This window comes from Panthera leo, chromosome B3 (assembly GCF_018350215.1).
Source record: "Panthera leo isolate Ple1 chromosome B3, P.leo_Ple1_pat1.1, whole genome shotgun sequence".
In the NCBI taxonomy this organism is placed as follows: Eukaryota; Metazoa; Chordata; class Mammalia; order Carnivora; family Felidae; genus Panthera; species Panthera leo.
This window is the reverse complement of record NC_056684.1, coordinates 29,658,280-29,683,621: the sequence shown is the minus strand read 5'-3', so window position 1 is coordinate 29,683,621 and position 25,342 is coordinate 29,658,280. Positions and strand designations below refer to the sequence as shown.

At 37.9% G+C, this 25,342-nt stretch overlaps 1 protein-coding gene across 5 annotated transcripts in view; it reads left to right on the top strand.

Annotated features, from left to right (window-relative positions):
• SCAPER (S-phase cyclin A associated protein in the ER) overlaps positions 1-25,342 on the top strand; it is a 518,574-nt gene that overhangs the window by 85,093 nt on the left and 408,139 nt on the right. For all 5 annotated transcript variants that reach the window (XM_042941318.1, XM_042941317.1, XM_042941313.1 and 2 more), the window contains 2 exons: positions 13,207-13,323; positions 15,469-15,629. In XM_042941318.1, coding sequence (XP_042797252.1) covers positions 13,207-13,323; positions 15,469-15,629 — 278 coding nt within the window. The remainder of the gene's footprint in view (positions 1-13,206; positions 13,324-15,468; positions 15,630-25,342) is intronic.

Below are 25,342 nucleotides of genomic sequence, written 5' to 3'. Positions count from 1 at the left end.
ACCTAGTACTCATCACAAGTGCCTTCCTTAATATCCATCACCAATTTAACCCACTCCCCTGCCTATGTTTCCCTCCAGCAACCCTCTTAACTATAGAGTTAAGAGCCTGTTTTATGGTTTGCACCCTCCCTCTTTTTTTTCCCCTATGTTAATCTGTTTCGAGAAACTTTAATTTGAAATAACCACACAACATTTGAGTCCTAAGTGCCACGCTCTGGAACTATTGTTGTGAAGGAAACAGACGCAGTCCCTGCCCTTAAGAGATACATAGTGCATTCACAGAAAAGATTGATGTGAAATACTTATCAGTGCACAAAATTCATCAAAAAGAAATACAGGGTACTTGGGAAATATAAGAAAAAGCACCATCATCCATTTTGCTGAATCAGGAAAGCTTCCCCAAGGAGGGCATATTTAAGTGAGACAGAAGTATCAAGTAGGTGTTAGCTTGACAACCAGAGAACAAAAGGGTAATCCCGGGTAGAGGTGATGGGTATATGTGATATCCTGGAAGTAGAAGAGAGCACAGTATAGTCAGGGAATTTACAGTTTAGCAGGACTGCAATGGAGAGAACAAGGGGAAGATAGCTTGAAAGGAACCTAGAGAGGTAGGTTGGGACCAGATTATGTAGGGCTCTGTAGACATGATACAAACTTTAGACTTTTTTTAAGTTAAGGAAGTGACATGTCAGATTTGTGATTTTAAAATTCTTTCTGGCTGCAGTGTGGGGAGGTTGAAGTACAGCAGTATAGAGTATAGATTATGGCTATTCAGACTGGAATAGTAGCAACAGGGAGAGTTGAGAGATAACTCCAGAGATAGATGATCAACTAGGCTTAGTATTATTTTGGTTATGTGCAAAGGCAGAAGAATAATTTATTACTCAGTTAAGCTTATAAGTGAAAACTGAGCCATTGTGAACTGGACCAAGTCACTTGAAGCTACGATGGTACCTTTTTACCCAGAGAAAACAGGCCTAGGCTCCTCTTTCCCTTGGATTTAACTGTGGTTCAGTTTCTATAAGTGGAATCATTCAGTACAGAACATGTTTTTTGTCCTATCCTGAGGTATCAGCCCCATGAAGGAATGAGGAGACTAAAGGTATCCCAAGAGACAAGTCCAGGAAGGCTTGATCCCCAGGAAACCAAATTCAGGGAAACCACGATGTGTTGATTTTTTTAACATTTTTGTTCCTCATAATAAAAAAAATTGTTTTTAATTCGTGTGTAGTTAACATACAGTGTTATGTTAGTTTCAGGTGTACAATATAGCAATTCAACAATTCTGTACATTATTCAGTACTCATCTTAATCCCCTTTACCTGTTTCACCCATCCCTGCCCTTACCTCTGGTGACCATTGTTTGTTCTCTGCAGTTAAGAGTCTGTTTTTTGTTTTTCCCCTTTGTTTTGTTTCTTAAATTCCACATATGAGTGAAATCATATGGTATTTGTCTTTCTCTGACTGACTGACTTCGTATCTCATAATGAAAATTTTTGGTATGGTGTTTTTGGTACTTGATTTACCCACACTCCCTGGGTGGGTCAAGCCTAGTTGTCTGTGTTTGTACCAAACAACTTCACACTTAACCCTGGATAATAGGTAAGTAGATTTGTGGGGGCAAGGGATGTGCATTCCCTCACTGGGTTGAACCAAGTTAAGGGATCATCATGCTGATTTGGGATTGGTGGCTCTATTGTTTTTGTGAAGATAAGCAGAAGAAAGTAGGTTCCAAGAAAATGGAAAAGATATACCCAGAGAATCAGGAAACAAGAAATCATGTGGACTTTGAGAGCGTCAGAGTGTTGCTTTAAAGCTTCTCTCTTCTTGGTCTTATCCTCATGAGTCTTGATTCTAGTTTTTTTCCCACCTTGGATGTCCTTGACCTTGTACATTTTATATCCTTGCAATAAATCTTTATTTTCTTCTTTCCTTTTTTTAAAATTTCTTTTTAAAATTTATTTATTTTTAATATAATTTATTGTTAAATTGGCTAAAATAACAGTGTACAGTGTGCTCTTGGTTTTGGGGGTAGATTCCTGTGATTCATCACTTACATATAACACCCAGTGCTTATCCCAGCAAGTGCCCATCACCCATTTTCCCCTCTCCCCCACTCTCCCATCAACCCTGTTTATTCTCTGTATTTAAGAGTTTCTTATCATTTGCCTCTCTGTTTTTATCTTATTTTTCCTTCCCTTCCTCTATGTTCATCTTATTTTGCCTAGCATAATACACCCTAGTTCCATCCACATTGTTGCAAATGGCAAGATTTCATTCTTTTTGATCACTAATATTCCATTGTACAGTAAAACCTTGGTTTGTGAGGATAATTCATTATGGAAACATGCTTGTAATCCAAAGCACTTGTATATCAAAGCAAATTTCCCCTTAAGAAATAATGAAAACTCCACAGATGTTTCATTTCACAGCCCAAAAATATTCATATAAAAATGATTGCAATACTATAATATAATGCAAAATAATAAAATATAAAGAAAAATAAATTAACCTGCATTTACCTTTGAAAACCTTCATAGCTGGTGTGAGGAAGACAAGAAAGAGGAAGGTTATTGTGTAGGACGACTTTCACTATCACTAATGGAATCAATGCTATCTGTTGGCTCAGTGGAATCTTTTACTTTTCATGCAACTTTAACAAGGAATCTATCCAATGATGCTTGCTTTTGCCTCCTTTTGAGGGTTTCATGCAAATGTGACATTGCATTGTTGTTAAACAGATTCATTGCTTGCACTGCTAACAGCCTTATTTGGGTAGTGCTTTTCTACAAAACTTTGCATTGTTTCCCACATTTTACACATCTCCTTAATCTCATTTGAAGTGAGGAATTCTTCTGCCTTCTTTTCTTCCTCCTCTGCAGACAAGATGCAGACACAGACTTACAAAATCTTGTACTTTTGGCCAGTCGCATACCTTGTTTGTGCTTCTTGATGATTTCTTTCTTAACTTCTATCATAATCATTTCCTCCTTCTTACTGCCTTTCTTTTCAACCTTTTTCTGCATGGGAGCCATTGTGCGCCCTTGCATGGATGTTAACGACAGTACAGTATGAATAAACTCTTGTCATATATGGTATTTAATGTAACTGGCAATAAGGCAGCAGAGGAAAGGGTCTATATATGCAGGCAGCCTGACCTAGAATGAAGCAAAGCATTCCTAAGCTTACTCTTATATGGAAAAACAAAGGACTGTCCATAGGTCCTTGAAGTAACAAAAAATACACTAGTACCAATTCTGGGCACCTTCTAGTGTTCTGAAAAATCACTGATTTCTGCCAAACCAAACCGCAGCCTGAGACTGAGCATTAGAGCATGGGCGATAGTAACCCACAATCCTACAGCAGGAGAGGGAGAGAACCAGTTCTGATCATGTGATATATGGCATCCCATAATACTTGTATTACAAAACTGCTTATCAAGTGAAAATTTATTAGAAATTTTTGCTCATCTTGTTGAACACTCAATAGAAAAAGTTACTTGCAAAATCCAAGATTTAACTGTATATGTGTGTGTGTGTGTGTGTGTGTGTGTGTGTGTGTACATTATATATATATATATATATATAATGTACACACACACATATACATATATATACGTATATACATACACACACACATATATATATGCATGCCACATCTTCTTTATCCATTCATAAAACAGTGGACATGTGGGCTGTTTCCATAAATTGGTTATTGTTGATAGTGCTACAGTAAACATTGGGGTGCATGTGTCCCTTCAAAGCAGCATTTTTGTATCCTTTGGATAAATACCTTGTAGTGCAATTGTGGGGTCATAGAGTAGCTCTATTTTTAATTTTTAAGGAACCTCTGTACTGTTTTCCACAGTGGTGCCACCAGTTTGCATTCCCACTAGCAGTGCAAAAGTGCTTCCCTTTCTCTGCCTCCTCATCAACATCTGTTGTTTCCTGAGTTGTTAATTTTAGCTATTCTGACAGGTGTGAGGTGGTATATCTTTGTGGTTTTGATTTTCCTGATGATGAGTGATGCTGAGCATATTTTCATGTGTCTGTTAGCCATCTGATTTCTTCTTTGGAAAAGTGTCTATGTCTCTTACCCATTTCTTCACTGGATTATTTGTTTTGGGGGTATTGAATTTGATAAGTTCTTTATAGGTTTTGGATACTAACCCTTTATCTGATATGTCATTTACAAATATTTTCTCTCATTCTGTCAGTTGCCTTTTAGTTTTGTTGATTGTTTCCTTCACTGTGCAGAAGCTTTTTATCTTGATGAGGTCCCAATAGTTCATGTTTGCTTTTGTTTCCATTGCCTCTGTAGACATTCTAGTAAGAAGTTGCTGTGGCCGAGGTCAAAGAGGTTGTTGCCTGTGTTCTTCTCTGGGATTTTGATGGTTTCCTGTCTTATATTTAGGTCTTTCATTCATTTTGAGTTTATTTTTGTGTATGGTGTAAGAAAGTGGTCCAGGTTCATTCTTCTGCATGCCACTGTCCAGTTTTTCCAACACCCATTTGCTGAAGAGACTGTCTTTTTTCCATTGGATATTCTTTCCTGCTTTGTTGAAGATTAGTTGGTCATACGTTTGTGGGTACATTTCTGGGTTCTCTATTCTGTTCCATTGATCTATGTGTCTGTTTCTGTGCTAGTACCATACTGTCTTGATGATTCCAGCTTTGAAATACAGCTTGAAGTCTGGAATTGTGATGCCTCCAGCTTTGGATTTCTTTTTCAATATTACTTTGGCTCTTCGGGGTCTTTACTGGTTCTATACACATTTTAGAATTGTTTGTTCTGGCTCTGTGAAGAATATTGGTATTATTTTAATAGGGGTTGCATTGAATGTATAGATTGCTTATAGTGTCAACATTTTAAGAATATTTTTCTCCCAGTCCATGAGCATGGTATATTTTTCCATTTCATATCTTCTTCAGTTTATTTCATAAGCTCTTTATAGTTTTCAGCACATAGATCTTTTACCTTTTTGGTTAGGTTTATTCCTTGGTATTTTATGATTTTTGATGCAGTTGTGAAGGGGATTGATTCCTTGATTTCTCTTTCTGTTGGTTATCGGTGTATAGTAATGCAACTGATTTCTGTACATTGATTTTATATCCTGCGACTTTGCTGAATTCATGTAACAGTTCTAACAGTTTTTTGGTGGAGTCTTTTGTGTTTTCCACGTAGAGTATTACTGGGACATCTCTTTTTATCTTAACCGCTTATCAGCATATATACTCTTTGCTTCTTGAGGCAGCTTTTAGATATAGAAAACAACCTTAAATTCCCTGTAGATGGCATTACCCATCTTCTGTTCCTCAAATCAAGCATCGAAATTCATTTCACTTAGACTTGAGATTTAAATGTAAAAACTGCAATATTTATATATTTTTATTTTGGGTAAGAATTCTTTTTTTTTTTATTAAATATGAAATTTATTGTCAAGTTGGTTTCCATACAACACCCAGTGCTCATCCCAACAGGTGCCCTCCTCAGTACCCATCACCCGCCCTCCCCTGCCTCCCACCCCCATCAACCCTCAGTTTGTTCTCAGTTTTTAAGAGTCTCTTATGTTTTGCCTCCCTCCCTCTCTAACCTCTTTCTTTTTTTTCCCTTACGCTCCCCCATGGTCTTCTGTTAAGTTTCTCAGGATGCACATAAGAGTGAAAACATATGGTATCTGTCTTTCTCTGTATGACTTATTTCACTTAGCATAACACTCTCCAGTTCCATCCATGTTGCTACAAAAGGCCATATTTCATTCTTTCTCATTGCCACATAGTATTCCGTTGCGTATATAAACCATTCTTCAGTTGATGAACATTTAGGCTCTTTCCATAATTTGGCTATTATTGAAAGTGCTGCTACAAACATTGGGGTACAAGTGCCCCTATGCATCAGCACTCCTGTATCCCTTGGGTAAATTCCTAGCAGTGCTATTGCTGGGTCATAGGGTAGATCTATTTTTAATTTTTTGAGGAAGCTCCACACTGTTTTCCAGAGCGGCTGCACCAGTTTGCATTCCCACCAACAGTGCAAGAGGGTTCCCGTTTCTCCACATCCTCGCCAGCATCTGTAATCTCCTGATTTGTTCATTCTGGCCACTCTGACTGGCGTGAGGTGGTATCTGAGTATGGTTTTCATTTGTATTCCCCTGATGAGGAGCGGCGTTGAGCATCTTTTCACGTGCCTGTTGGCTATCTGGATCTCTTCTTTAGAGAAGTGTCTATTCATGTTTTCTGCCCATTTCTTCACTGGATTATTTTTCGGGTGTGGAGTTTGGTGAGCTCTTTATAGATTTTGGATACTAGCCCTTTGTCTGATATGTCATTGGCAAATATCTTTTCCCATTCCATTGGCTGACTTTTAGTGTTGTTGATTGTTTCCTTTGCAGTGCAGAAGCTTTTTATCTCCTAGGGGTCCCAGTAGTTCATTTTTGCTTTTAATTCCTTTGTCTTTGGAGATGTGTCAAGTAAGAAATTGCTGCAGCTGAAGTCAGAGAGGTTTCTTCCTGTTTTCTCCTCTAGGGTTTTGATGGTTTTCTGTCTCACATTCAGGTCCTTTATCCATTTTGAGTTTATTTTTGTGAATGGTGTAAGAAAACGGTCTGGTTTCATCCTTCTGCATGTTGCTGTCCAGTTCTCCCAGCACCATTTGTTAAAGAGACTGTCTTTTTTCCATTGGGTATTCTTTCCTGCTTTGTCAAAGATTAGTTGGCCATACTTTTGTGGGTCTAATTCTGGGGTTTCTATTCTATTCCATTGGTCTATGTGTCTGTTTTTGTGCCAATACCATGCTGTCTTGATGATTACAGCTTTGTAGTAGAGGCTAAAGTCTGGGATTGTGATGCCTCCCACTTTGGTCTTCTTCTTCAGTACTACTTTGGCTATTCGGGGTCTTTTGTGGTTCCATACAAATTTTAGGATTGCTTGTTCTAGCTTCGAGAAGAATGCTGGTGCAATTTTGATTGGGATTGCATTGAATGTGGAGATAGCTTTGGGTAGTATTGACATTTTGACAATATTTATTCTTCCAATCTATGAGCATGGAATGTTTTTCCATTTCTTTGTATCTTCTTCAATTTCCTTCATAAGCTTTCTATAGTTTTCAGCATACAGATCTTTTACATCTGTGGTTAGGTTTATTCCTATGTATTTTATGCTTCTTAGTGTAATTGTGAATGGGATCAGTTACTTTATTTGTCTTTCTGTTGCTTCATTATTAGTGTATAAGAATGCAACTGATTTCTGTACATTGATTTTGTATCCTGCGACTTTGCTGAATTCATGTATCAGTTCTAGCAGACTTTTGGTGGAGTCTTTCGGGTTTTCCATGTATAATATCATGTCATCTGCAAAAAGCGAAAGTTTGACTTCATCATTGCCAATTTTGATGCCTTTGATTTCCTTTTGTTGTCTGATTACTGATGCTAGCACTTCCAACACTATGTTAAACAACAGCGGTGAGAGTGGACATCCCTGTCGTGTTCCTGATCTCAGGGAGAAAGCTCTCAGATTTTCCCCATTGAGGATGATATTAACTGTGGGCTTTTCATAAATGGCTTTTATGATGTTTAAGTATGTTCCTTCTATCCCGACTTTCTTGAGGGTTTTTATTAAGAACGGATGCTGAATTTTGTCAAATGCTTTTTCTGCATCGATTGTTAGGATCATACGGTTATCTTTTCTTTTATTAATGTGATATATCACATTGATTGATTCGTGAATGTTGAACCAGCCCTAAAGCCCAGGAATGAATCCCACTTGATCATGGTGAATAATTCTTTTTATATGCTGTTGAATTTGATTTGCTACTGTCTTACTGAGAATTTTTGCATCCATATTCATCAGGGATATCGGCCTGTAGTTCTCTTTTTTTGTTGGGTCTCTGTCTGGTTTAGGAATCAAAGTAATGCTGGCTTCATAGAATGAGTCTGGAAGTTTTCCTTCCCTTTCTATTTTTTGGAATAGCTTGAGAAGGATAGGTATTAACTCTGCTTTAAATGTCTGGTAGAATTCCCCTGGGAAGCCATCTGGTCCTGGACTCTTATTCGTTGAGAGATTTTTGATAACTGATTCAATTTTTTCATTGGTTATGCATCTGTTCAAGCTTTCTATTTCTTCCTGTTTCAGTTTTGGAAATTTGTGTGTGCTTAGGAATTTGTCCATTTCTTCCAGGTTCTCCAGTTTGTTGGCATATAATTTTTCACAGTATTCCCTGATAATTGCTTGTATTTCTGAGGGATTGGTTGTAATAATTCCATTTTCATTCATGATTGTATCTGTTTGGTTCCTCTCCCTTTTCTTTTTGAGAAGCCTGGCTAGAGGTGTATCAATTTTGTTTATTTTTTCAAAAAACCAACTCTTGGTTTCATTGATCTGCTCTAGTTTTTTTTAGATTCTATATTGTTTATTTCTCCTCCGATCTTTATTATTTCTCTTCTTCTGCTGGGTTTGGGGTGTCTTTGCTGTTCTGCCTCTATTTCCTTTAGGTATGCTGTTAGATTTTGTATTTGGGATTTTTCTTGTTTCTTGAGATAGGCCTGGATTGCAATGTATTTTCCTCTCAGGACTGCCTTTGCTGCATCCCAAAGCGTTTGGATTGTTGTATTTTCATTTTCATTTGTTTCCATATATTTTTAATTTCTTCTCTAATTGCCTGGTTGACCCATTCGTTCTTTCATAGGCCGTTATTTAACCTCCATGCTTTTGGAGGTTTTCTAGACTTTTTCCTGTGGTTGATTTCAAGCTTCATAGCATTGTGGTCTGAAAGTATGCATGGTATGATCTCAATTCTTTCATACTTATGAGGGGCTGTTTTGTGACCCAGTATGTGATCTATCTTGGAGAATCTTACGTGTACACTGGAGAAGAAAGTATTTTCTGTTGCTTTGGGATGCAGAGTTCTAAATATATCTGTCAAGTCCATTTGGTCCAATGTATCATTCAGGGCCCTTGTTTCTTTATTGATCCTGTGTCTACATGATCTCTTCATTCCTGTAAGTGGGGTATTAAAGTCCCCTGCAATTACCACATTCTTATCAATAAGGTTGCTCATGTTTGTGATTAATTGTTTTATATATTTGGGGGCTCCTGTATTTGGCACATAGACATTTATAACTGTTAGCTCTTCCTGATGGATAGACCCTGTAATTATTATATAATGCCCTTCTTCATCTCTTGTTATAGCCTTTAATTTACAGTCTAGTTTGTCTTATATAAGTATGGCTACTCCAGCTTTCTTTTGGCTTCCAGTAGCATGATAGATAGTTCTCCATCCCCTCACTTTCAATCTGAAGGTGTCCTCAGGTCTAAAATGAGTCTCTTGTAGACAGGAAATAGATGGGTCTTGTTTTTTTTTATCCATTCTGATACCCTATGTCTTTTGGTTGGCGCATTTAGCCCATTTACATTCAGTGTTATTATAGAAAGATACGGGTTTAGAGTCATTGTGATGTCTGTAGGTTTCACGCTTGTAGTGATGTCTCTGGTACTTTGTGGTCCTTGTGACATTTCACTCACAGAATCCCCCTTAGGATCTCTTGTAGGGCTGGTTTAGTGGTGATGAATTCCTTCAGGTTTTGTTTGTTTGGGAAGACCTTTATCTCTCCTTCTATTCTAAATAACAGACTTGCTGGATAAAGGATTCTTGGCTGCATATTTTTTCTGTTCATCACATTGAAGATTTCCTGCCATTCCTTTCTGGCCTGCCAAGTTCCAGTGGATAGATCCGTCACTAGTCTTACCAGTCTCCCTTTATATGTTAGAGCGTGTTTATCCCTAGATGCTTTCAGAATTTTCTCTCTATCCTTGTATTTTGCCAGTTTCATTATGATATGTCATGCAGAAGATTGATTCAAGTTTTGTGTGAAGGGAGTTCTCTGTGCCTCTTGGATTTCAGTGCCTGTTTCCTTCCCCAGATCAGGGAAGTTCTCAACTATGATTTGTCCAAGTACACCTTCAGTCCCTTTCTCTTTCTCTCTTCGTCCTCTGGAATCCCTATTATACAGATATTGTTGTGTTTCATTGCATCACTTAGTTCTCTAATTGTCCCCCTCATACTCCTGGATTTTTTTTATCTCTCTTTTTTCAGCTTCCTCTTTTTCCATAATTTTATGTTCTAATTCACCTATTCTCTCCTCTGCCTCTTCAATCTGAGCAGTGGTTGCCTCCATTTTATTTTGCAGCTCATTTATAGCATTTTTAGCTCCTCCTGACTGTTTCTTAGCCTCGATCTCTGTAGCAATAGATTCTCTGCTGTCCTCTATACTTTTTTCAAGCCCAATGATTAATTTTATGACTATTATTTTAAATTCATGTTCTGTTATATTGCTTAAATCATTTTTGATCAATTCGTTAGCTGTCGCTACTTCCTGGAGTTTCTCTTGAGGAGAATTCTTCTGTGTCATCATTTTGGATAGTCCCTGGAGTGGCGGAACTGCAGGGCACTTCCCCTGTGCTGCCTGGGGTAACTTGTGTTGGTGGGCGGGGCTATAGTCAGACCCGGTGTCTGTCCCCAGCCCACCGCTGGGGCCACAGTCAGATTGGTAGGTACCTTATCTTCCCCTCTCCCAGGGACAGGACTCACTGTGGAGTGGTGTGGCTCCTGTCTGGGCTACTTGGACACTGCCAGGCTTGTGGTGCTGCTTCAGTGGGATCTGGCGTATCAGCCAGGGTGAATCCGCAAGGTGCACAGGGGTGGGAGGGGCAGGCTTAGCTCACGCTTTGCTGTTGGTGGTCCCCTGCGGCAGGGGCCCTGAAGCACCGGGAGGGAGGGAGGCAGGCAGACCCTTTGGAGGGATGAATCCACAAAAGCACAACATTAGGTGTTTTCGCGCTGCAAGCAAGTTTGGTGACGGGAACTGGTTCCCTTTGGGATTTTGGCTGGGGGATGGGTGAGGGAGATGGCGCTGGCCGGCACCTTTGTTCCCCAGTGACCGAGCTGAGCTCTGTCTTCCCGGGCTCAGCAACTCTCCCTCCTGTTGTCCTCTCGCCCTCCCCGCTCTCTGAGAGCAGAGCTGATGTCTTTTAACCCTCCAGATGTTAAGTCCCGGTGGCTGTTAGAACTCAGGCAGTCCGGCCCCTCTGCTTTTGCAAGGCAGACTCAGGGGCGCTCTGCCTTACTGGGCGGTCTGCCCCTCCACCGCCCCGGCTCCCTCCCCAGTCCGCTTAGCGCGCACTGCCTCTCTGCCCTTCCTACCCTCTTCCATGGGTCTCTTGTCTATGCTTGGCTCTGGAGAGTCCGTTCTGGTAATCTTCTGGTGGTTTTCTGGGTTATTTAGGCAGGTGCTTAGAAATCTAAGCGATCAGCAGGACGCTGTGAGCCCAGCATCCTCCTATGCTGCCATCATCAGGAGTTCAGGATTGTAAGAATTCTATAAGACTAAAGCAGAAACCACAAAGGAAAGTATTAATAGGCTTGATTTTTTTTTTTAATGTTTATTTATTTTTGAGACAGAGAGACAGAGCATGAATGGGGGAGGGTCAGAGAGAGAGGGAGACACAGAATCTGAAGCAGGCTCCAGGCTCTGAGCTGTCAGCACAGAGCCTGACGCGGGGCTCGAACTCACGACCGTGAGATCATGACCTGAGCCAAAGTCAGCCGCTTAACCGACTGAGCCACCCAGGCGCCCCTAATAGGCTTGATTTAATAGAAATAAAATATGCCTTTCCACATAAAAGAAAACCAAAAATAAAATTCGAATTTAAATAATTCTTTCATCTGTGCCAAAGGATTGGTAGCCATAATAGTAATAATAATAGTAGTAGTAAATGATTTCAAATTAAGGAGAAAATGATGCAGATTCCACTGGAAAAAAATGACAAAAGCTACCAACATGCAAATCCTAAAAGAAGACATTTAAATGGGTGGTAAGAAATTTCGGCTTCACTAGTAGTGATAATAAAAATAAATAAACAAAACAAATACAAAAAACAAATATTTTGCTAATGAATTTTTAAAAAATAAACACTGTTACTAAAATTTGTATAAGAAAATGAACTTGTCACATACTGAAACTCTAGCACAGAAGTCAGCAAACTTTTCCTGTAAAGTGCCAAGTAATAATTATTTTAGACTTTGCAAGCAGTGCTGTCTCTCCCAAGCCATTGACATTTCTAAAATAAGATACTGTTGAGGAGGTTCAAGGGAAATGGACACTTTTTATCTGGCTGAGTTATAATTTGTTAGAACCTTTCTGAAAGGTGATTTGACAATAAATTGTCAAAAGCTTTAGACTTTATTTGGATAATCTTTTATATGAATTTTCTTGTTTTCTAACAACAAATGTCAGTTTTTAAAAAAAAAAAATTTTTTTAATGTTTATTTTATTATTTTTGAGACAGAGAGAGACAGAGCATGAATGGGGGAGGGGCAGAGGGAGAGGGAGACACAGAATCGGAAGCAGGCTCCAGGCTCTGAGCCATCAACCCAGAGCCCGACGCGGGGCTCGAACTCACGGACCGCGAGATCATGACCTGAGCCGAAGTCGGACGCTTAACCGACTGAGCCACCCAGGCGCCCAACAAATGTCAGTTTTTAATGTGACAAGAAAATCGCAACCACTAGATTGAATGCAGAGTAAGAGAGAAGGAGATTCTGGGAGTTATGGAGGTTCCCATTGAGGGCATTAGGGATAGTGAAAATGCTGCCTTAGGAAAACATTTTAGTAAAAATTGTGCATCCTGTCAAGGTTTGGGGAACAGTGAAGAAGAAGTTAGCTTTCCCAGCAAAGAGCAGGGAAATGTTTATGTTCCCACTCCCGTGTAGAAAAAGGAGACTTCATATTTTCCTGTGTATTCTTCATTTAACCCTCTCATCTGTTTTTCTGTCTTGATCTCTGTTCTACACACTTAGTTTTCCAGGGCATCATACACCAGTTTAGTTGTGTAGTAGGCTCAATTAATACCATTGTCTTTTTAATGTGTTTTTAGCTGGGTATATGGAGACTTTTAAAACCTAAGTAGTGTATCTCATATCTTTGTAACCCCAAAGCCCATTTTAGATGTTACTGTGCTGCAGTGGGTGGAAAATCCTGGACCATGCGTCATCTGTGTTCCTTCCTGGTAATATGGTAACTTGCCGGTAAACAGTACTCTAGGGAAAAATTGTGACCTGATTATGTTTTCACCCAGCAACAACCAGAAAAAAGATGAAAAATTTTTCTTTTTTCTCTGTTAATTTAATCTGTTGTATGTCTTGAATTGACAGACCAACTTCTTTGGCATGGGAAGTAAAGAAGATGTCTCCAGGACGTCATGTGATTCCAAGTCCATCAACAGATAGAATAAGTGTAACATCAAATGCTCGAAGAAGTTTAAATTTTGGGTGAGACAAACTCAAAAAAGCCTACTAAGGCTTACATTATAGTAAATTATTTTCTGTGAATAATACAGTGTTATACAACTGGTATTTCACTTAAAAAAATCCATGTATATGTTTGTGTATATGTTTGAAACTGTTTGAATCAAAGTTTAAAAAATCCAGTAAAGTTTAACTTTTAGAAGATTTTATAAAATGTAATATATTCAAATATAATTAGGATCCAAAAATTAAAACTCATGAACATATTTCATGCTAAATGATTCATAACATGAACTGGCAATTTCTTTATAACAAAAGATCTAAATGTATATCATAAACTATGTTACTGTCATGAAATTACATCTTTATGCATTGTAATCCCATCAGTGCAGTTTTATAATTGTTATTTTATGCAGTTATATTTTAAATCAATAGAAGAAAAGTTATAAAGAAAGAAGACATTTATATATTTTTTTGTATTTATTACCTATGTAGTTACTTTTGTTAGTGCTCTTTATATCTTAATGTGGATTCAGGTTACTGTCTATTTTTCTTTCATTTTGGCCTGAAGGACCCCCTTCAGTATGTCTTGTTGGGCAGTTTTTCTCAGTTTTTATTTTGAAACTATCTTAATTTGTCCTTTAGTTTTAGAAGGATAGTTTTGTAGTGCATAGAATTCTTGGTTGAAAATCTTTTTCTTTCGGGACTTTGAATATGTTCTTTGATAGTGTCTATGTCAATATATTGACAAATTAGTGTACATTTATATTATTAAATGATAAGAGTTTCAAAATAAAATATTTAAGTTATATATGTATATTTTTTAAAAGTCCCCATTTAACTGAAATTTTCTTTTAAACTGAATGAATGAGAGCTTTTATATCATCCCTCTTCCCATACAATATATTATATTAAATTAATGAAGTATTAGACCAACATAAATTTTTAAATATATTTGACTTAAATTGTTATTGTATGGTACTCTGTATATGTGGATACACACACACACACACACACACACACACACACACACACACACACACAATTAAAATTTAAATATATTAAGCATATATTTAAAATTTTAACTTTTGGGGGGAAAAGTCAAGCAGTTTTAGGGTGCCTAGGTGGCTCAGTCGGTTAAATGCCTGGCTTTCACTCAGGTAATGATCTAGTGGTTTGTGAGTTTGAGCCCTGAGTCAGGGTCTGTGCTGATAGCTTGGAACCTGGAGCCTGCTTGGGATTCTCTCTCTCCCTCTCTCTCTCTGCCCCTCCCCTGCTTGTGCGCTCTCTCTCTCTCTCTCTCTCTCTCTCAAAAAAAAAAAAATTAAAAAAAAAGAAACAGTTTTGAAATGTGTTAAATTTATTTAAATAGACATGACATAAATAGTGATAGTGACATTTATATAGCAAATCAGTAGGGAGTAAAATGTTGCACTGATTTTTTTTTTTTCTTCTTCAGATATAGGGGAGAAAGAGAGTATATAAGCAGGGGAGGGACAGAGAGAGAGGGAGGGACAGAATCTTAAGGCTCCATGCTCACTGTGAAGCCCAATGCAGGGCTCAATGTCACCACTGTAAGATCATGACCTGAGCCGTTATCAAGAGTTGGATGCTTAACTGACTGAGTACCCATGTGTCCCCTACATTGCTTTTTTATTTGGAAACATTTCAGGTTCTTTTTTTTTTAATCAGGCGTATTCCATTTCTTTTTTATTGACTGCATAATATTTCATCATATATATTTTTTCACTTTTTAAATTTTTTCTCAAATTTTTTATTTTTTATAATGTAAATATTTAATATGTAAATATTAAATACCACACTACTGCATAAGCAATGGGCCAAATGAGAAATCAAATGGCAAATCAAAATATGTCTCAAAGAAAAAGAAAATCCAATATTCCAAAACCTATGGGATGCAGCAAAAGCAGATGTTAGAGCGAAATTTATGCTATAAATGTTTGTGTTAAGAGAAAAGGTTGAAATAAGCAATATTACACCACAAGGAACTAGAAAAAGAAGAAACTTAGTCAAAATTTACTAGAGGAAGGAAATAACAAAAATCAGAAATAAATAAAACAGAGACCAGAATAATATTAAGTATGTATTTAAAGTTTAAAAAATTTTAACTTTTACATTTGATTTAATAATGCAGAATTTTCTCCATAGGGGTTCACCTGGCACAGTAGCTGCTCCCCGTCTGGCTCCCACAGGTGTCAGTTGGGCTGACAAGGTAAAGGCTCATCACACAGGCTCCCCTGCTTCTTCAGATGTATCACCTGCCCAGTCTTGTCCACCAATAACAGTGCAGAAGACTTCCCGCAAAAATGGCAAGTGACATTGAATCAACCTTTTTATGTGGTAGACAGGTGGAAGGCTATGGAATTTTACTTATTTTATTTAAAACTGGTGCTAATAGTATTGCATATTTACCTTTTGTATCATTTATGTGATATAATTTGCCTTGAAATTATCTTAAAATAATAAAATAATCTTTTGTAGATCATTCTAATCTCAGGTTTGCTCTGTGTAAACTTGAAGGAGAGTGATTCTTTAAAAAAAAAATTTTTTTTAGTGTTTATTTTTGAGGGAGAGAGAGAGAGACTGAGTGCGAGTGGGGCAAGGGCAGAGAGAGAGGGAGACACAGAATCCGAAGCATGCTCCAGGCTCTGAGCTGTCAGCACAGAGCTTGATGTGGAGCTCCAACTTACGAGCCATGAGATCATGACCTGAGCTGAAGTTGGACATTTAACTGACTGAGCCACCCAGGCACCCCAAAAGAGAGTGATTCTTTTGCTAATTCATTTGTAAGATCCTTTATAACTCTTTTGACTTAAATAGAAAAAAAAATGACTACTAGTTCATTCCCTAGGCAGTATACTCTTTTTGTGTCACTACTTCATTTCATTAATATTTGAATACTGTTTTAGTACTAAAAATGATATTCTTATCTTTGCTTACACATTTGTTTTCTATGCCATCAGAATAATTAAGGGGCACAAATAAATTAAGGACTGTTATTCCAAGGACCTGCTTCTCCCATAAGAATTTCCTTCATGGACTTTGACAAAAGTGGTGTTTGTACTTTATCATACAAAACCTAGAGTATACAATGCAGAAGCAGAGGTCATGGGAAGCTATTTTAAGAAGAAACTAGAGTCAGCCTTGATTTGGGAAGATCAATGTTGATACAATGGGGAGGATAGGCACCATGAGGGATGACTGGGGACTAGGGAGTAAGATGTCTGTTTACTTTTAAAGTTTTTATTTATTTTGAGAGAGAGAGAGAGAGTGAGAATACATGTACGCTCACATGGGGAAGGAGTAGAGAGAGAGGGAGAAAGAGAATCCCAAGCAGGCTTCGTGCCATCAGTGTAGAACTCGATGCAGGGCTTGATTTCACGAACCGGGAGATCGTGACCTGAGCCGTTGATCAAAAGTCAGACAGTTAACCAACTGAGCCACCCAGGGGCCCCTGGGATTGAGATTCTTATTAATCAGAAAGAGAAGTAATGAAAATGAGAAATATATCAGATCTAACTGGAATCTCTTTTGGAACACAAACATTATCTTCTCTCTTTTAACTGAAAGTAGTCTGAACTTAGAACATAAAAAATAAAAACTGGTTGTTTAATGTAAAAAAAAAAAAAAAGATCTTCCTTCATAAAGCCTTTTTATTTAGACATCAAGAATGAATTTTTTTTTAAATTTTAAACATTTACTAAGTAAGTTGTGCTAAACTTCTGATATATAGAAATGTATATCCACATAACTATATATACACACACATATAAATTATATCAATAGTAATATTTTGAGCTTTACCTATGAAATTAATTTTATTTTTGGTCAAATATTTCATCTGTATAATAAACCTAATCTGTTCATCAGAACCTTAAATCCATCTGAGGTAAGGAATATAATCCTGGGTAGGACTTGGATATGGTAGTGGAATGGTCAGAACTGCCCCTAGCCCATACAGAATGCCTTGGTACAGTTTAGAAAAGGGAGTCTGAGTGGATACAGTCATACAGCCATAAACTTGGCTTGGTGAGTAGAGCCTGGCAGGATTTCAGCTGTCACTGTCTCAGCCCGGTGCCCTTATGCAGGGCATAACCTGCATATAGGTGGCAGTCCTGGAAGGAGCTGCTCAGTGGTAGAGTGAGCAGAAAGTGGTGATCAGGCCACCCTTATACTGCTTTACTCCTGTCTGAAAAAAGATTGATTCAGTTTGGCTGAGTTTGGTCAGATAGGGGGTCCCTTCTGCTCCTTCAAGCCACTTCTGTTGATTTGGTTGAAGAGGGAGATCTCCTTGAAATGGAAGAAGATCATTTTCATGTTCAGGTGTGCACATGGCTATGCAGCATCCAAGTGGTTTTTCAGGGCCTAATCTTAAGAAATAACCCATGGTTCATTTGTGATTTCTAAAAATTATGCTGTCAAGCTGGCAGTAGGTGAGCTGTAATTTCTCTCTTTAACTGTCCTTAACCTTTAAGTACAAACCATAAGGAAGGCCTGTTCTAAAACTACTAAGATGAATTCATCACTAGGAGTGGGAGATCAAACCATTGCTCTTGGAGCCTTGTCTTGACTGCCTTTAACCCCGGGTATGTGGAGAGGCTGAGGGGAGAAGAGAGGAGCCAGTGGGCAATCTCTAGGCCATGCTCTCACCTTAGGCACGTGGGCCAGAGGCTCAGGGTGGTGGACTTCTCCAGCCAACCCCTTGGCAAGGCAGGTGCCCTAGGTCTACGTCTACCAGGCTGTTGCCGAGGGCTCCACCGGGTCCTCCCACTCTATCTGCTACTTCAGGGCAGCCACGAGGCCATTGGGCCCGGGGACGTACTCGTGCCTGGGCTGCCCCCTCCTCCAACCTCGAGTGAAGTTTTTGTGTATCTATAGAGGCTTGGATTTTAGAATAATACTAAGTAATCGTGAATTTGTGTTATAAGTTAAGGAGTAACTTCAGAATACTGCTTTCTCCTTTCTTTAGTGAAAGATCCCTTTGGAGCTTCTTGGTTCAGAAAGAAATGTTTTATTGGACATAGCAAAGGCATTGCCACCTTTGCATTATGGATATTCTTTTTTCCATTTTTGTCTCAGTAAGGTGTGTTGACCTATTCAAATAATACTTCTTACTCTTACCCAGTATGTTGCCTTTGGTTTCTCTATACAGACTGAGTACTAGTAATGGTAGTAGTAGTAGTAGAAAATTGAGAGTAGTCATGAGTTCTTTCTTCTAGGAGAAGGTAGGAAAATGTGGGATCATCAAGTTTAGTTTTTGTATTGTGAAAGAGTCTGAGAAAAATGTGTTGCATCATAATTGGAAAAAATATCTTAAAAGAATCATGATATTGGCATATATGATGGTTTTGTTTAAAGCATTACTCTCAGATTACTCTCATAAATATAAGTGTGACTTATTTGGTTGAGATGAAATGAAAGATCTTGATTATAACTAGGCTTAAAGTATCCATGTTCATATATAAGCAAATTTTGTTTTTGACTACTTTGGTCTCGGGGTTTGGGGTTTTGATGCACTTTTATGAAAGTGAATTATGGTGCATATAATTTTTTTTCTTTTCATGTGTTTACCATTTTAAATGTCTTATTTGATGAAACATCTGTGCAAGTCACTGTTTTTTAATGGGTTGTCTTTTTCTTATTGAGATATGAGAATTATTTTTTTTTGGTTATTTTATTTTATTTTTCTCAGCAGAATAATTTTATTTTTTTAAATTTACATCCAAATTAGTTAGCATGTAGTGCAACAATGATTTCAGGAGTAGATTCCTTAATGTCCCTTGCCCATTTAGCCTATCCCCCCTCCCACAACCCCTCCAGTAACCTTCTGTTTATTCTCCATATTTATGAGTCTCTTATGTTTTGTCCCTCTCCCTGTTTTTATATCATTTTTGTTTCCCTTCCCTTATGTTCATCTGTTTTGTCTCTTAAAGTCCTCATATGAATGAAGTCATGATTTTTGTCTTTCTCTAATTTCACTTAGCGTAATACCCTCCAGTTCCATCCACGTAACTGCAAATGGCAAGATTTCATTCTTTTTGATTGCCAAATAATACTCCATTGAATATATATACACCACATCTTCTTTGTCCATTCATCCATCGATGAACATTTGGGCTCTTTCCATAGTTTGGCTATTGTTGATAGTGCTGCTATAAACATGGGAGTGCATGTGTCTCTTCAAAACAGCACACCTGTATCCCTTGGATAAATGCCTAGTAGTGCAATTGCTGGGTCATAGGGTAGTTCTATTTTTAGTTTTTTGAGGAACCTCCATATTGTTTTCCAGAGTGGCTGCACCAGTTTGCATTCCCACCAACAATGCAAAAGAGATCCTCTTTCTCCGCATCCTCACCAACATCTGTTGTTACCTGAGTTGTTAATGTGAGCCATTTTGACAGGTGTGAGGTGATATCTCATTGTGGTTTAGATTTGTATTTCCCTGATGATGAGTGATGTTGAGCATTTTTTCATGTGTCAGTTGGCCATCTGGATGTCTTCTTTGGAGAAGTGTCTATTCACTTCTTTTGCCCATTTCTTCACTGGATTATTTGTTTTTTGGGTGTTGAGTTTGATAAGCTCTTTATAGATTTTGGATACTAACCCTTTATGTGATATGTCATTTGAAGCTATCTTCTCCCATTCTGTTGGTTGCCTTTTAGTTTTGCTGATTGCTTCCTTTGCTGTGCAGAAGCTTTTTATTTTGATAAGGTCCCAGTAGTTCATTTTTGCTTTTGTTTCCCTTGCCGCTGGAGACGTGTTGAGTAAGAAGTTGCTGCGGGCAAGATCAAAGAGGTTTTTGCCTGCTTCCTTCTCAAGGATTTTGATGGCTTCCTGTCTTACATTTAGGTCTTTCGTTCATTTTGAGTTTATTTTTGTGTATGGTGTAAGAAAGTGGTCCAGGTTCATTCTTCTGCATGTCGCTATCCAGTTTTCCCAGCACCAGTTGCTGAAGAGACTGTCTTTATTCCATTGAATATTCTTTCCTGCTTTGTCAAAGACTAGTTGGCTATACGTTTGTGGGTCCATTTCTGGGTTTTCTCTTCTGTTCCATTGATCTGAGTGTCTGTTCTTGTGCCAGTACCATACTGTCTTAATGATTACAGCTTTGTAATATAGCTTGAAGTCCGGGTTTGTGATGCCTGCTGCTTTGGTTTTCTTTTTCAAGATTGCTTTGGCTATTTGGGGTCTTTTCTGGTTCCATAAAAATTTTAGGATTATTTGTTCTAGCTCTGTGAAGAATGCTGGTGTTATTTTGATAGGGATTGCATTGAATATGTAGATTGCTTTGGGTAGTATTGACATTTTAACAATATTTGTTCTTCCTATCCAGGAGCATGGAATCTTTTTCCATTTTTTTGTGTCTTCTTCAATTTCTTTCATAAGCTTTCTATAGTTTTCAGTGTGTAGATTTTTCACCTCTTTGGTTAGATTTATTCCTAGGTATTTTATGGTTTTTGGTGCAACTGTAAATGGGATCAATTCCCTGATGTCTCTTTCTGTTGCTTTATTGTTGGTGTATGGGAAGGCAACTGATTTCTGTGCATTGATTTTATATCCTGCAACTTTACTGAATTCATGAATCAGTTCTAGCAGGGTTTCTTTTGTGTGGAATCTTCAGGGTTTTCTATATAGAGTATCATGTCATCTGCGAAGAGCAAATGTTTGACCTCCTCCTGGCCAATTTGGATGCCTTTTATTTCTTTGTGTTGTCTGCTTACAGAGGCTAAGGCTTCCAATACTATGTTGAATAACAGTGGCGAGAGTGGACATCCCTGTCTTGTTCCTGACCTTAGGGGGAAAGCTCTCAGTTTTTCCCCATTGAGGATGATATTAGCGTTGGGTTGTTCATATGTGGCTTTTATGATCTTGAGGTATGATCCTTCTATCCCTACTTTCTTGAGGGTTTTTATCAAGAAAGGATGCTATATTTTGTCAAATGTTTTCTCTGCATCTCTTGAGAGGATCATATGGTTCTTGTCCTTTCTTTTATTGATGTGACGAATCACGTTAATTGTTTTGCGGATATTGAAGCAGTCCTGCATCCTGGGTATAAATCCCACTTGGTCGTGGTGAGTAATTTTTTTGATGTATTGTTGGATCCACTTGGTTAATATCTTGTTGAGGATTTTTGCATCCATGTTCATCAGGGAAATTGGTCTGTAGTTCTCCTTTTTAGTGGGGTCTCTGTCTGGTTTTGGAATCAAGGTAATGCTGGCTTCATAGACAGAGTTTGGAAGTTTTCCTTCCATTTCTGTTTTTTGGAACAGCTTCAAGAGAATAGGTGTTAATTCTTCCTTAAACGTTTGGTAGAATTCCCCTGGAAAGCCATCTGCCCCTGGTCTCTTGTTTTTTGGGAGATTTTTGATTATTGATTCGATTTCCTTACTGATTATAGGACTGTCCAAATTTTCTATTTCTTCCTGTTTTAGTTTTGGTAGTGTATATGTTTCTAGGAATTTGTCCATTTCTTCCAGATTGCCCATTTTATTGGCATATAATTTCTCATAATATTCTCTTATTATTGTTTTTATTTCTGCTGTGTTGTGATCTCTCCTCTTTCATTCTTAATTTTATTTATTTGGGTCCTTTCCTTTTTCTTTTTGATCAAACTGGCTAGTGGTTTATCAGTTTTGTTAATTCTTTCAAAGAACCAGCTTCTGGTTTCATTGATCTGTTCTGTTTTTTTGGTTTCGATAGCATTAATTTCTGCTCTAATCTTTATTATTTCTTGTCTTCTGCTGGTTTTGGGTTTTATTTGCTGTTCTTTTTCCAGCTCTTTAAGGTGTAAGGTTAGGTTGTGTGTCTGAGATCTTTCTTCCTTCTTTAGGAAGACCTGGATTGCTATATCCTTTCCTCTTATGACTGCCTTTGCTGCGTCCCAGAGGTTTTGGGTTGTGGTGTTAGCATTTTCATTGGCTTCCATATACTTTTAAATTTCCTCTTTAACTTCTTTGTTAGCCCATTCATTCTTCAGTAGGATGTTCTTCAGTCTCCAAGTATTTGTTACCTTTCCAAATTTTTTCTTGTGGTTGATTTCGAGGTTCATAGCATTGTGATCTGAACATATGCACGGTATGATCTCGATCTTTTTGTACTTGCTGGGGGCTGATTTGTGTCCCAGGATGTGGTGTATTGTGGAGAACGTTCCATGTGCACTGGAGAAGAATGTATATTCTGCTGCTTTAAGATGAAATGTTCTAAATATATCTGTTAAGTCCATCTGGTCCAGTGTGTCATTCAAAACCATTGTTTCCTTGTTGATTTTTGATTAGATGATCTGTCCATTGCTGTGAGTGGGGTGTTAAAGCCTCCTACTATTACAGTATTACTATCATTGAGTTTATGTTTGTGATTAATTGATTTATATATTTGGGTGGTTCCACGTTTGGTGCATGTTTAGAATTGTTAGGTCTTCTTGGTGGATAGACCCCTTAATTATGATATAATGCCCCTCTTCATCTCTTGATACAGTCTTTATTTTAAAGTCTAGATTGTCTGATGTAAGTGTGGCTACTCAGGCTTTCTTGTGTTGACCATTAGCATGATAGATGGTTCTCCATCCCTTTACTTTCAGTATGAAGGTGTCTTTAGGTCTAAAGTGGGTGTCTTATAAACAGCATATAGATGGGTCTTGTTTGTTATCCATTCTGTTACCCTATGTCTTTTGTTTGGAGCATTGAGTCCATTGACATTTAGAGTGAGTACTGAGAGATATGAATTTATTGCCATTATGTGGCTTGTAGAGTTGGAGTTTCTGGTGGTGTTCTTTGGTCCTTTCTAATCTTTGTTGCTTTTGGTATTTTATACACACACACACACACACACACACATATATATAAAATATTTTTTTAAAATCTTTTCTCCCCACAGAGAGTCCCCCTTAACATTTCTGGCAGGGCTGGTTTAGTGGTCACAAACTCCTTCAATTTTTGTTTTTCTGGGAAACTTTTTATCTCTCCTATTTTGAATGACAGCCTTGCTGGATAAAGAATTCTTGGCTGCATATTTTTCTGATTCAGCACATTGAATATATCCTGCCACTCCTATCTGGCTTGCCAAGTTTCTGTGGATAGGTCTGCTGCAAACCTGATCTGTCTTCCCTTGTAGGTTAGGGACTTTTTTTCCCTTGCTGCTTTGATGATTCTCTCCTTGCCTGAGTATTTTGTGAATTTGACTATGATATGCCTTACTGATGGTCGGTTTTTGTTGAATCTAATGGGAGTCTTCTGTGCTTCTTGGATTTTGATGTCTGTGTCTTTCCCCAGGTTAGGAAAGTTTTCTGCTCTGATTTGCTCACATAAACCTTCTACCCCTATTTCTCTCTCTTCTTCTTCTGGCACCCCTATGATTCTGAGGTTGTTCCTTTTTAATGAGTCACTGATTTCTCTAATTCTTAAATCATGCTCTTTTGCCTTAATCTCCCTCCTTTTTTCTGCTTGGTTATTCTCCATAAGTTTGTCCTCTATATCGCTGATTCTCTGTTCTGCCTCATCCATCCTTGCTGCCGCAGCATCCATTCATGATTGCAGCTCAGTTATAGCATTTTTTATTTCATCCTGACTAGTTTTTACTTCCTTTATCTCTGCAGAAAGGGATTCTAATCTATTTTTGACTCCAGCTAGTATTCTTATTACCGTGATTCTAAATTCTGGTTCAGACATCTTGCTTGTATATGTGTCGGTTAAGTCCCTGGCTGTCGTTTTTTCATGCTCTTTCTTTTGGGGTGAATTCCTTTGTTTCGTCACTGAAGGGAGAAAAGGAATCAATGAGGTAGAAAACATTAAAATAAAAAAATTAAAATGAAAAAATACTAAAATTCAAAAATTAAAAACACAGACACACAAAAAAATCGAATAAATGATGCTACATTCTAGGTGTGTTTTGGTCTGGGTGTTGAAAGTGGCTTGATAGATTAGAGAAAAAAGGGGAAAGAAGAAGAAAAAAGGAAATCGTTTGAAAATTTGACAAAATGAATACACTGAAGCAGACTAAAATGAAATGATGGAAGTAAACCAGAATTTGAAAAAATTTACACAAAAGTAAAAAATATAGTAGAAAAAAATTAAAGAAAAATATTTTCAATAAAAATGAAAAATAAAGATGAATTTTTTCTGTTTCTGTATTCAAGAAAAAGAAAAGAAATGAAAAAGATAAAAAGAAAAAAAGGAAATTGTTTGAAAATTTGAAAAAAGGAAAACATTGAAGTAGACTAAAATAAAATGATGCAAGTAAAATAGAATTTCAAAAAACTTACACAAAAGTAAAAAATATAGTAGAAAAATTGAAAAAATATTTTTAATAACAATTGAAAATAAAAATGAATTTTTTCTTTTTCTCAAGAAAAATAAAAGAAATGAAAAAAAGAAAGAAAATTGAATAGATGGACCTGCTAACAGATTGAAATATGACTGAAATTACTTTGTTTACCCCTAGAAGTTAGATTCTGAATCTCTTTATAGTCCATAAACTAAAGGCGGTGAGACTTGTGTTCTTGATGAGCAAGTTTGGCTGAGCGGGTTAGTTAAACGGCTCTGTTCTCCACTAGGTGGCGCTGGTAGCCTGCTGGGGTGGATTGTTGTGGCGCTTGTAGGTGCATATGCCCATGTGTGGGAGTGGTGAAAATTGTGTCACCCAGCTACCCAGTCTTTAGTATCAGAACTCTGTTCTCTCCAGTCAGCAATTGTGCACCTGTCCTTTGTCTTCAGCTTTTAGCTACTCCCCTCTTTTATACTGTCTGTGACCAAGCCCCAGGTAGTACCTCTTTCCTGAGTTTTGTTTCAGTTACAGCTGTTTTCCCCAGCCCCTTACTTCTGAGGGACTGCAGCTTTGACTCGTTCCCCTCTGTGGGAGGGTCTCACCGAGCAATGGCCAAATGCCGGCTGTACCCAGGAAAGTTTGTGGGTACTGTGCTGCTGCTGAGGCCCAGAGATTGCGGCCAGGTGCTAGCCCGCCCCAGAATAAGTTTGCAAGATAGTGTAGCAGCAACGTTTCAGGGGTTATGGAATATCACAACACACAT